This window comes from Delphinus delphis, chromosome 7 (genome assembly GCF_949987515.2).
Source record: "Delphinus delphis chromosome 7, mDelDel1.2, whole genome shotgun sequence".
Lineage (NCBI taxonomy): Eukaryota > Metazoa > Chordata > Mammalia > Artiodactyla > Delphinidae > Delphinus > Delphinus delphis.
In genome coordinates this window covers 11343770-11357320 of record NC_082689.1, presented here as the reverse complement: position 1 = coordinate 11357320, position 13551 = coordinate 11343770, and the positions used below count along the sequence as shown (strand labels likewise).

Below are 13551 nucleotides of genomic sequence, written 5' to 3'. Positions count from 1 at the left end.
GTGTACAAATCTGAGTATGGACATGTGCCTTTATATTTCTTGAGTAAATACTTAGAAGTAGGATGGCTGGATTATATCGTAGGTATATGTTTAACTTTTAAAAAACTACCAACTGTCTTCCACACTGGTTGTACCATTTTTACATTCTTGAGAGTTCTAGTTGTTCCACATTCTCACCAGCATATGATATGGCCAGTCTTTTTTTCTTTTCCTGGCTAGAACCGTTATTATTTCAGAAATAACCATCCAATGTAACTTGAGGTGGTTAGAATAGTTATTTCTGGATGACTGTAATAAATATTTGTCAAAACACCAAGTACCTCAATAATCATACACATTTCATTCATAAGAACTTCCAAAAGTTCTTATGTATCAAAAAAACTTACAAATGGCACAAGAGAGGTAATAGTCTATAGAGGAGAGAAAGAAAATTATTCTAGGGGAAATTCTAATGAAGCATTTTCTCCATTGCATTTTTTTTCTTTTTTTTTTTTTTCCGGCACGCGGGCCTCTCACTGTTGTGGCCTTTCCCGTTGCGGAGCACAGGCTCCAGACGCGCAGGCTCAGCGGCCATGGCTCACGGGCCTAGCCGCTCCGCAGCACGTGGGATCTTCACGGACCGAGGCACGAACCCGTGTCCCCTGCATTGGCAGGCAGGCTCTCAACCACTGCGCCACCAGGGAAGCCCTCCATTGCATTTTTGATTAACATAGTTCATGAAAAAAGCCTTGCTTTGCCTTTCTTTAGTCTTTTTGTTTTTGGCCATTCTAGTGGTATGTATGGGTGTCTGTGTAGTGGGGTCTGTGTTTTTTAAATTTGTATTTTCTACATGACTAATGATGTTGGGATGCTTATTTGCCATTTGTATACCTTCTTTGGTGAAGTGGCCAACTTTTCTGCCCAGTCTTTTAAAAAAAATACTGATTTGGGGTCTGTTTTATCACTGAGTTTTAAGAATTCAAGGTTTTATACATTTTGTAACTACCTTTTTTCAGTTGATGGCTTGCCTTTTCATTTAAATGTTTTGAAGAGCAACAGTTGTAAATTTTGATGAAGCCCACCTTATAAATGTTTTCTTTATACTTCTCTTTATGTTTTGTGTCTTATTTGAGTTCTGCATCATTTCATTTCTTTGATTTTATTGAAAACTTAAATTTCAGATTCTCATTTTTTAGCCATTAAGGAAAAAAAGCATAGGAGGTAATTATAAAGCTAGAGTTGTATCTGCCTTGTATTTGTGTTTTGTTATGCTTTAATAGCAAATTACTTATGATTCTAGTACTTTTTATTTATTCTTTTTGGTTGATTTTTAAACTTGTCAAGGATTCAGGAAATTGCCACTCACTGGTCTAATTCCTTTGTTTTACGGGGTGAAGGAACTGAGGTTCATAAAGGTTACATGACTTTGCTGATTGTTTACAGTGTATGATTATTTTAAGCCCAAACAATCTGAGGTCCTCTTAAATGCCATTTCACTGTTTGTTTCCCTGTGAGGAGCTGTTCTTTGTGATACTGTTGATAAGATTTTACTGCATTATGTAACATTAAAATAAATTTAGTTCCTTCATTTGTTGCTTCTTCATTGATCATTGTGATAAATATCCTCATTGAAAGCAATATTATTAAAATTAAGTAGGTTATCTTTCTGAGAGAATCTTAATTATCTTAAAATTTCATTAAGTTAAGATGTCGAATTTAACACTTTTGTTTTTTTAATTCTTTCCAAAGGTCTGTAAACAGATTTGGCTAGGATTATTTGATGATAGATCTTCAGCAATTCCAGACTTCAGGGATCCACAAAAAGTGAAAGAGTTCCTACAAGAAAAATATGAAAAGAAAAGATGGTGAGTGAATAGTTTGTATTTAGAGCAAAGCCTCCCCAAATCACATTAATTATGGGTAAGATTAGTATAAGAGGAAGGAAGGAAGGAGGAAGGAAATAAGTAGGTAGGTAGGTAGATAGGGAATAAGGAAATAGGTAGATACTCATTATACTTTGGCTTTTTATTGAATTTGGTTTCCACAGACCTTTACTTCTGCTTTATCTTAACTCATCTGTGCCTAGCAGTAGCCTGTTTCTTATCACCAGGCCTCCTACCCTTTTGGGGGAAGTTAGGGATTCTTCCTTATAAACCATCTCTATCCCTGTTAGCTTCTCTAGACATTTTAGTCTTATAAAGCCTCCTTTCTTAAAATCTTCCTTCACCTACCTAAGGAGACAAAAGACCTGTATGCAGAAAATTATAAGACACTGATGAAAGAAATTAAAGATGATACAAATAGATGGAGAGATATACCATGTTCTTGGATTGGAAGAATCAACATTGTGAAAATGACTCTACTACCCAAAGCAATCTACAGAGTCAGTGCAATCCCTATCAAACTACCACTGGCATTTTTCACAGAACTAGAACAAAAAATTTCACAATTTGTATGGAAACACAAAAGACCCTGAATAGCCAAAGCAATCTTGAGAACGCAAAACGGAGCTGGAGGAATCAGGCTTCCCAGACTTCAGACTATACTACAAAGCTACAGTAATCAAGACAGCATGATACTGGCACAAAAACAGAAAGATAGATCAATGGAACAGGATAGAAAGCCCAGAGATAAACCCACACACGTATGGTCACCTTATCTTTGATAAAGGAGGCAGGAATGTACAGTGGAGAAAGGACAGCCTCTTCAATAAGTGGTGCTGGGAAAACTGGACAGGTACATGTAAAAGTATAAGATTAGAACACTCCCTAACACCATACACAAAAATAAGCTCAAAATGGATTAAAGACCTAAATTTAAGGCCAGAAACTATCAAACTCTTAGAGGAAAACATAGGCAGAACACTCTATGACATAAATCAGAGCAAGATCCTTTTTGACCCACCTCCTAGAGAAATGGAAATAAAAACAAAAGTAAACAAATGGGACCTAATGAAACTTCAAAGCTTTTGCACAGCAAAGGAAACCATAAACAAGACCAAAAGACGACCCTCAGAATGGGAGAAAATATTTGCAAAGGAAGCAACTGACAAAGGATTAATCTCCAAAATTTACAAGCAGCTCATGCAGCTCAATAACAAAACAACAAACATCCCAATTCAAAAATGGGCAGAAGACCTAAATAGACATTTCTCCAAAGAAGATATACAGACTGCCAACAAACACATGAAAGAATGCTCAACATCATTAATCATTAGAGAAATGCAAATCAAAACTACAGTGAGATATCATCTCACACCGGTCAGAATGGCCATCATCAAAAAATCTACAAACAATAAATGCTGGAGAGGGTGTGGAAAAAAGGGAACCCTTTAGCACTGCTGGTGGGAATGTGAATTGGTACAGCCACTATGGAGAACAGTATGGAGGTTCCTTAAAAAACTAAAAATAGAACTACCATCCCACTACTGGGCATATACCCTGAGAAAACCATAATTCAAAAAGAGACATGTACCAAAATGTTCATTGCAGCTCTATTTACAATAGCCAGGAGATGGAAACAACCTAAGTGTCCGTCATTGGATGAATGGATAAAGATGTGGCACATATATACAATGGAATATTACTCAGCCATAAAAAGAAGCGAAATTGAGTTATTTGTAGTGAGGTGGATGGACTAGAGTCTGTCATACAGAGTGAAGTAAGTCAGAAAGAGAAAGACAAATACCGTATGCTAACACATATATATGGAATCTAAGAAAAAAAAATGTCATGAAGAACCTAGGGGTAAGACAGGAGTAAAGACAAAGACCTACTAGAGAATGGACTTGAGGATATGGGGAGGGGGAAGAGTAAGCTGTGACAAAGTGAGAGAGTGGCATGGACATATATACTAAATGTAAAATAGATAGCTAGTGGGAAGCAGCCACATAGCACAGGGAGATCAGCTCGGTGCTTTGTGACCACCTAGAGGGGTGGGATAGGGAGGGTGGGAGGGAGGGAGACGCAACAGGAAAGAGATATGGGAACATATGTATATGTATAACTGATTCACTTTCGTTATAAAGCAGAAACTAACACACCATTGTAAAGCAATTATACTCCAATAAAGATGTAAAAAAAAAAGTGGGAATAACTCAAATGTTTTTCAGTTGGCGAATGGGGAAAGATTGGTTGAAAAGGGACACAGGCACAATTCTGGGAATGACAGAAGTGCAATATACAGGCATATCTCATTTTCCTGTGCTTCACTTTATCGTACTTCACAGATTTTTTTTTACAAATTGCAGGTTATGGCAGCCCTGCACTGTCACACTTTGGAAATTCTTCAGATACTTCAAACTTTTCCATTATTTATATATCTGTCATGGTGTTTTGTAATCAGTGATCTGTAATCAGTGATCTTTGATTTAATATTGTAATTTTTTTGGGCACCACGAACTGCATCCATGTAAGAGCAAAATTAATAAATGTGTATGTTCTGCCAGCTCCACTGAGGGGGCGGAAATCTTCCTTCATTTAGCAAGTGTTTATTTACTATCTTTTATATACTAGGCACTATGCTAAAACACTCATGAAGCAATCTATTCATTCACTTAATTGCATGTTGTAGTAATTCTTTGCTCAAAATATCACTCACTGCCCAACCAAGAAGTCATTTTACTCTACCTGTTTAAGAAGGAAGATTTTATACCTTTTTAACTAAATCTGTCAGATGTTAATTTTTAAAAAGGAATTAAGACAGGTATGTATTGGCTAGTAAGCCTTTTAAAGCAGAGCAGGGGGTATATTCATAGAACTAGTAGTGTTCAGTTACTTTGAGCTCTTCATTTTTACCTGTATGAGTACAATTTAAGTCAGTTTACTGAAACTCAGTGATGAATTCTTGGTTGTTTCTTTATCCGTATTCAGTAGTGTATATTTTCCTTCTTGGGACGTTAAGAAGATGAGAGAGAGAGTCACAAATAGAAGGAATAGGTAATGAGGAAGTACATGGCCTCTTGTTTCCCTGAGGAGCTGTATTTGATCCCAGAGGATATCTTCAAGAGCTTGTTTTGGTTGAGGGAATACTTGCCATGGTTATGAGTGAGATATCTCTACCTACATTAAGTGAGCATGGTAGAAAGAAGTGGCTCTGATTTGTATGTTCTGTGAACTTTGTATTCCCTAGAGGAGACTAATTTTTGCCAGGGCTATATATTCAGCATTACTAGAAACATTAAGTATGAATGTAGAAGAAAACATATTAGTGAGATTTTAGTTCAGGAAAGAAAAAACTTAGAAGATGCAGTGATAGTAAAAACATGGTGCCATAAATGATTCTCTTAAAATGAAGTGTATAATTATCTTTTTATCATTTTAGTTCTTAATTTCTTAGACCTTTTCCTAGACCCTTTCCTGTAGTTAAGACATTTCTGCTTGATAGCCTTGGCCTAATTTTTGATTTTCCCAACAGTTTTACTTTTACCAGCTCAGAGTTAGTTTGAATAGGACTTAGCTGGGATTTCAAATAGTTTAGCTTCAACTACTAAGAGAAAAGTGTGTGTGAATAAGGTTTATAGAATTAAAACCAGGAACCCCCCCACATTAATAATAATAACAAAATAAAAATAATTCATTCAAACAGTAAGCAAATAATTGTAAACCTCAAATAATTATAATTTGTGTTATCTTTTCTGTCCTGAGAAACAGGATAGTTAATAAGAGAATAAGAGAAATAGTTAATAAATAAGAGAAATAGTTAATAAGAGAAATACAATACAAATAAGGATAGTTAATAAGAGAAATACCCCAAACTTCAGTTGTTGGGTAGGGGAGAGGGAGTGACCAACATTCAGCTAGGCTGGGACCTGTGCATTTTAAACTCACACTCCTGCATACCTGCATACCTGTGATGTGTCACTGGAGTGGGGCAGTGGGTTTTTAACAGGGCATAAGCACTATCCAAATGCACTCTCCCTAAAAAGCCTCACTGGGCAACTGCACTTAGAACATTGAGACTGTTGCTGTCATCTAAAGGGATTTTGAAATTGTTCTTTTAACCAGTTTTCAGACTCAATTCCTATGCTATACATGCTTAGCTGTTTTACTTTTAGTGAAGCAAGCCTTTGAGCCAAAGACTATTATCTGATTTTATCCGTTAATAAGACTTGGCTATACTCAGAAATTGGCATTATCACTGATAGGCCAAATTATGGGAAAGTGTGACTTCCTGTTTTCTCCCATATACTGGAAAAAACAAAGCAGTTTTATTGTTCGTGATTATTATATAATTTGATAATTGCCAACACTTGTGTAGCTAACACCTGTACCAGAAAACTGTTCTAAGTACTTCATAAATGTTAACTTGTTTATACCTCATAACAACCATATGTCAGTGTTTTAGAAGAAAATTTGGATGCACAGAGAGTTGAAGTAGTTTGCCCTACGTTTCATAGCTATCGAGTGATGGAGTTGGGATTTGAACTCAGATTCTGGAACAGAGTAGAAAAGCTCTGTTTTTCTACTTCTCCCACCTGTGTAATATGGGGAAGGAGGGTAGGTAGAACAAACCCCAGAAATACAGAGAGCAAAAGCTCTCACATAATCCCAGCTCTGGAGATTAGCGTTGCCAATATTTGGGCATTATATTCTTAACTACCTCTCTTTCCTTCCTTTACTCCCTTGATCCTGTGAATTCTTACATGACTGAGATCAAACGTGAAAGACCTGTAAAGTCTTATGGACATCTTTGCATGTCAAGACAGAGTAGCTATGTATTATTCTATTATATAGATGTTAGTATAATCCTTTTAAGCATTTTTCTCCTGGTGGATTTTGGTTTATTGTCCAATTTTTAAAATTTTAAGGAGTGCTGTGATAACCTACGTATACATTTATGTGTGTACAGTTAGTCAATTATTTCCTAAGGATAAGTTACTAGAAATGGCACTTCTGGGGCACAGAGTATACCTATTTATGTATTTTAATAGAGAGTAACACAGTTTGTAAAGTTTATACTCAGATCAAATGCGAATGTCATTTTAATTTACATTTTTATTCGGTTACAAGTATTTTCATTTCTTTGTCTCCCTTGGTGAATTGCTTCTGTCCATTTAAAAATTGTGGTGTTAATCTTATAGATTTGTAATAGACCTTTATATTTTGGGCTACTAAGTGTAATATAATAAATGTTTCTCCTTCCTTCTCTGTTTTCAAACGTTATTTATGAGCATACGATACTTTGGTTTTTAAAAATTAGAGTTATTAACTATCATCATGATTAACTACGAGTCCTCTTTTTTTAAAAAAGCAGTTATTTAATATATTGTATTTATTAGAAAAACTGTAAGTAAATAATCGAAACAAGTTTTGTGGTTAGTCTTTATTACCCTTTCTCTGAATATTTTAATTAAGTGTAGTCTTAAGCTATCAGTTCTAAGACGGTTTTGAAATAAGATTAATATCAAAACAGTCTTGTACAAATTAGAATTAAGCTTATCATTTTGAGCTTAGTGTTCCGTACATCTTCCTTAGTTAACTGCCTGTTTAACTTTTCGTATGTTTTAGGTATGTCCCACCAGAACAAGCCAAAGTGGTGGCATCAGTTCATGCATCTATTTCAGGGTCCTCTGCCAGTAGCACAAGCAGCACACCTGAGGTCAAACCACTGAAATCTCTTTTAGGAGATTCAGCACCAGCACTGCATTTAAATAAGGGCACACCTAGTCAGGTGAGTAGTTTTTAAGTCTTTGTAGAGGCTTCTACTTAAGGAGGATTGAGTACCATGAATTTGGGAATTCATTAAGACAGTTGCATAACCTTATATACCAGTAGCATTGTGTCCTAATGGTTTATAATACATTAAAAGATACTTGGTTAAGTGGTTGGAATGTGTCTATGTTTGTTCTTTTTGCTATTGCGAATGCTATTGTGAATACGAGTTTGTAAAGCTGTACAGGAACATTGTTATAGCTATCTATCAACATATATGTATCATACGTATCATATAACATGCAGTGGTAAAACATGAATCTGTGGTGACCATCAGAGTTAGAACAGTATGGCCTCTGTGATATTCTTTTACAGGAAAGGATTTCTCAAGCATAGAATTTTTTCTCCATCCTGATTGTGAAGCATGTTTATCGTTGAAACGCAGGTGGCTTTGCATTACATAGCATATTCTAAAAAACTGAAGTCTTTTCAGCAGTTGGTGTCTAGAGTTTATGCTTCTGTACTTCATGATAGTCAGCGAGCTGTGACAGATCTGTTACTGTGTGGCATTATAATGTCTGTCCTACACAAGAATGATTCTGAGGCATGGTACTATTTGAATTAAATTCCACCTTTTAAAATAATGCACATACTAGGGCATCTAGATAAGTTGCTCCACTTTCATCAAAGGTCTGAGTAGAAAATGAAGAGAAGGGTAAAGTCAGTATATTGTAACTCTTCCCATGGATAAAAGATTTGTTCTATGAAAGCCTTATCATCATACTGTCTTAGCAGTAAGTCTGTCTCGTGTCATGAGGTGTAACAACTGTTGTAATTATATTTCATTGCTTTTGACTCTGTACTTAACATTGAAAGATAATATGGGAATAGATGTTGAAAATTTGTGCTTTTCAAAAAACATCAAAGAACTCAAAACTCTACAAATGGAAGATTATGTAATCTTTAAACTGTGTTTTAAGCTTGGTGAATTGGAAGTAGTGGTATAAAAATTCAGCAGATCTGACTGGAAGCTCTTTATAGTTAATATGTGGTTTATAGTCTCCTGTTGTAGGTCGCTCTCAAGGGCAGCAGCAGGAAAAGAAGCAGTTTGACCTTTTAAGTGATCTTGGCTCAGACATCTTTGCTGCTCCAGCACCTCAGTCAACAGCTACAGCCAATTTTGCAAACTTTGCACATTTCAACAGTCATGCAGGTAAGTTTTTTCCCAGCAGCTTTTGCCAGAGTGATTGAATAATCATCAAATTAAATATTGTACACTAATTTAAGAATTGATTTGGTCATTTTGAAGCAGTTTTATTTGATAATTTGAAACTTTGCTTTCTGTTTTTTGCATATATATATTTCACTGTTTTTTAAGCATAACTGAAGCCAGTGCTTACTGAATTGACTATTAGTACTTTGGGATTTATTTTACCTTCTTTTATTCACCTATGAAATTGTGATGCTATCCCACTTATTTTTTTTCCTTTCAATTTCACGTCCTGGCTTATAGTTGGATAATAATGGTACAAAGTATGTCATGTATATATGCATCCAGAAATGTGCCTTTTGAGATAGTTTGGAAAATTATAGAAAACCTGCTCTTCAGCCACATTTATTTCTATCAAGCATTGAAGGAATTTTTTGTTTTAAATACCAGTGGAAACATTTTCTAAGAATATGCTACAGAAGGAAGTTGTGGTGTGATTTATGTATGTTTGTGTGTGTGTGTGTGTTTGCTTTTCAAAAGGGATTCTAGGATGAGAATTTCTTTCAGGAGAGATTGTACTGAGAAGGGTAAGAAATCGGGAGGCTCGCGCTGTTAGCGCTGTGGTAGGTTTCCATCTGCTTTACATTGGCTGAGCCCAGAAGTCCAGAAGGAGGCTGAGGAGACTCTTCCCTTCATACTCTAGGTGGGAAGCCAGTTCCCTCTCTGAGCAGACAGGAGCCCTAGCTTCTGTCCCCCCTCTTGGTTTTCGAATGGTGGCCAAAAGAGTTGGTGGTGGAAGACTCAGTGAATAGAGAGTGAACCTTCTGTAATTTATGAGTATTCTGCATTTATCTCAGGTTTAGGTTTATGGAAATGTAATTTGAAATGATGGTAAAGTAACTGCCAAACTCTTTTGTAAATTTTCAGCTTATTTCATTACTTATTTCATGTTTCCCTTGTGTGTGTGTATGTGTGTTTTTGTTTTGTGTTTTTGTCTCTAAACGCAATTTGTGAATATTTGCAAGTCAGGGAATTGATGTTACACTTTTCTGTGTAATCATATTAGCCAAAAATAGACAAGACAGTGCAGCTCCACAGACTAATTTGTACCGTGATTACCCTCATACTTTTAATAACTCCCTTAAAATGCTTTTTGAAAATAATTGTCATTAATTGTAGAAAATGTTAAGAGAGAGAGAAATGTATGATTTTATCAGACTGATAGAAGATAGTAAATCTTAACTATTTTGTCTCTTTTCCACATATGGCAGAAATGGTAGGACAGATGTGTCTGTGAGGAAGTAGTTGAATAACCATGTAGATTAGTTCAGGTTGCCTGAGAGTAATAGTTTTTTAGCCTGAAGTTCTTTTGTATTTACAGATGACTACTCAGATCACTCTTTTCTTACTTCATTTGATTGATCCCAGGAGCATAAAATATATATGGATATTGCAAGAACAAGCTAATAAAATTACTCATTTATTTTCCCTTCTAGTATAGTTGATGCCATCTTTCACATTTTACCTTAAGTAAGTTTTAAATTGGTGTCACAGTTCAATCTGAAATGTCTTTTTCCAGAGCCTTTGCAAGCACTCTGAATTTTTACTTTTCCATACATGGTTCATAGATACAAAGTCATTGATAGCTGAGTTTTTACCCTGAACTTATCATTTAAAAAAAAAAATACATTAGGTGAAAATTTTCTCCTGAACACATTGATGTGACAAATGGAACTTTTAATAGCAAACAGTAATTATTCAGATACGCCAATCTGGCCGGCATTGTTTTAAAGGGAAAACTGTTCTTTTGCAGATAGTTCAGTGGGTTAAAAGCCAGAAGTCTTTACCCTTCTTTATTTGAACATTCTGGCTGAGTTGGTGTGTGTGTGGATATGTGTCAGTGGTGGGGTCAGTATTATGTTCAGGAAAAGTCATCTTCTACAGAAATAGGCATGCAGTTAGAAACATAATTTACTACAGCATGTAATAGTTATTTTGCTTGGTAATAAACGTATCACAAAACCTGTGAACTGTAAACTGTAATTGATTTTGGCCACACCTTATATGAGGGATGTCAAACTCAATTGCCTTGCCACCCAGTTAACACAAATGAATAATATAATGCAGTGCCCCTTTCAAAGGGGGATGGTCTATAATCTCCTGTTGCCACATGAAAATACAGGCTCAGGATTACTAAATACACCGATTTTCTTTTAAGAGAAGTATGAAAACTTGTTATGTAATGTGAAATGCTCTCTTTTTAAATGTTAGGAATTAATGAAAATAAACTATCATATAGGTGAAACAAAGTCTGTTTGTCAGCTGAATTTGATGAGGGTTGCCTGTTTCCATCCTCTGGCCTCTACATTTTTTTTTTCCTTTCTCATGAGTATCTGTTGCTCACCGAAGGGTAAAGACAACTCTTGGCAAGATTCAGGCTCATTAACTTGGTGCCTTAAATTCTAAATTCTGAGTTGACTCCTTTGTACTTTTTGAATAAGACTGTGTAAAAAGCATCTTTATTATTTTGTCACATTCTTTTTAGTTTGGATTTCTTTGTGTAGAGATTGTTTGAGGTTCCAGATAGTAATTTTTGTTTACTGAATTTATTAGTGTTTAATTTCCGAAGTTGTGTTTATCAGTTTCATTCCGCAACCCTTTACAGATTTAAAAAGTTACTATAATCAGTTGTTGAAGACAGTAGATTCAGTGTCTACAAATAAAAACGGATAGAAGTATTACAAAACCCTGTCTTGCTATAGTGAATAGGTATTTGATGAGTGTGTTTGGTGCTCTGGTGGGAAATCATTGGGAAAATATAAATGTGATAAAATAGGCTTGCCCAACAAAATGGATTGCATTGAACTGATTTTTTTTTTAAAGAAGATGTTGAGGGTAGGAGTTTATTAATTAATTAATTTATTTTTGCTGTGTTGGGTCTTCGTATCTGCGCGAGGGCTTTCTCTAGTTGTGGCAGGCGGTGGCCACTCACTATCGCGGCCTTTCTTATTGCGGAGCACAGGCTCCAGACACACAGGCTCAGTAGTTGTGGCTCACGGGCCCAGTTGCTCCGCAGCATGTGGGATCCTCCCAGACCAGAGCTCGAACCCGTGTCCCCTGCATTTGCAGGCAGACTCTCAACCACTGTGCCACCAGGGAAGCCTGCATTGAACTGATTTTTTTCCCCTGATGTTGTTTGAAACATGTTAAATGTAAAATTTTCCCATATGATGTTCTAAATACAAGTTACATGTAGAATATGTATTATTATAGGCTACACGTATGTTCGAGGTTATAAGCCACAAACTAGCTTAGGGACCAATTCTTGTTTCTACAAGGGACAGATATTTCATTTGTTGTTCTCAACTGTACAGCTAAGTGTTCAAAAAACTTGGAAACTTGCATTTTGGAATATAATCCACTCTAAATTTGAGAATTTCCTATATCGTGTTCTCTATTCATTTGGTTTATAGTTATATTATCTATTTATTACCTATTTTGGCCTTAATAAACTTATTTTGTCTTTTAGTAGAATTTTCTTCTCTTTGGCTTAGTATTTCAAAGCTCTTAAGACATTTATTTCTGTTGTTTCATAAGTTGTAGAATTATAGTGTTTGTTGGTTTTGCTAGTAGAGACCATCTAGCAAATCTTCTCATTTTGTTAGTGAGAATACTGGTAGAGCCAGAACAATTGAGGGACTTGTCCAATGGTTTACAGTTACTTATGTTAGGATGGAGTTCCCTGATTCTTATCTTAGATTCCCTTTTCACTAAACTGTACTTTTTTACTGGTGTTCTCAGCAATGCTAAATGGTAACTATTTAAACTTATGTTTAAACTGGTATAGATATTCCTTTCAAAATATTTTTTAGGAAATTTATTTTTAAAATTTATTATTTATCTATTAGTATTTCTTCCATTATATTTCTTTTGGGGAGAGTAAAATTTCAGCCTGTAAAAAAGTTGAATTTTATCATATTAAGTAAAAACAGACAAAATATTGTAGGGAGTCCAGAATACAGAATTTATATTGTTAAGCAATATTGTTAAGCAGCCTTTTAATTTAGGTTCTAGTGTGTAGTGCTTAAGGGCCAGGTCAGATGTGTTTCAAAAAGGTTTTCAAGAACGCAGTGTGAGCAGTGACATGTGGGGATAGCACTCCACTCGTCAGAAGTGGTAGGTGTGAAGACACTAGAAGGGAAGTGGTACATGTGTGTAGGAAAAGGGGGTTACTCTAGGTACATTCCTCTCCCGCCCCCGTCATATCCATTTAGATAGATAAAACAGCAATTACATGAAATACTGTTAAGTTTTCCTGATTTTCTTCCTAGAATAATGTTTTACTTTGTTAATGGAAAATTTTTTTGCTTAGTGACTTCTTTTGGTTTGTTTACAAGTAGAGTACATATTCATTGAAAAAGCTTAGCGAACTCAGGCAAACAAAGAAGGAAATGATACCTACCTGAAATCTCACTACTTTGATTTAACTAAAATGCAGATTTTCTATGCACATGATGCCATGTTTAATGAAATTAGCAGATGAAAATGTATCTGGAATTTATTAACCTATTTATCTTACTTACTTAGCTGTAAGTATTTTTGTATCGGGCTAAATATTCTTTTACATGAATTTTTTAAATGGCTGCATTATATTCCATTGTATGATGTTCCATAATATATTTAAGTGATCTCTCGTCGGCCATTTGAGTT

At 35.4% G+C, this 13551-nt stretch overlaps 1 protein-coding gene across 9 annotated transcripts in view; it reads left to right on the top strand.

Annotated features, from left to right (window-relative positions):
* Positions 1–13551, top strand: part of AGFG1 (ArfGAP with FG repeats 1) — a 71271-nt gene that overhangs the window by 41089 nt on the left and 16631 nt on the right. For all 9 annotated transcript variants that reach the window (XM_060015992.1, XM_060015990.1, XM_060015991.1 and 6 more), the window contains exons 3-5: positions 1729–1844; positions 7488–7650; positions 8691–8844. In XM_060015992.1, the coding sequence (XP_059871975.1) occupies positions 1729–1844; positions 7488–7650; positions 8691–8844 (433 nt within the window). The remainder of the gene's footprint in view (positions 1–1728; positions 1845–7487; positions 7651–8690; positions 8845–13551) is intronic.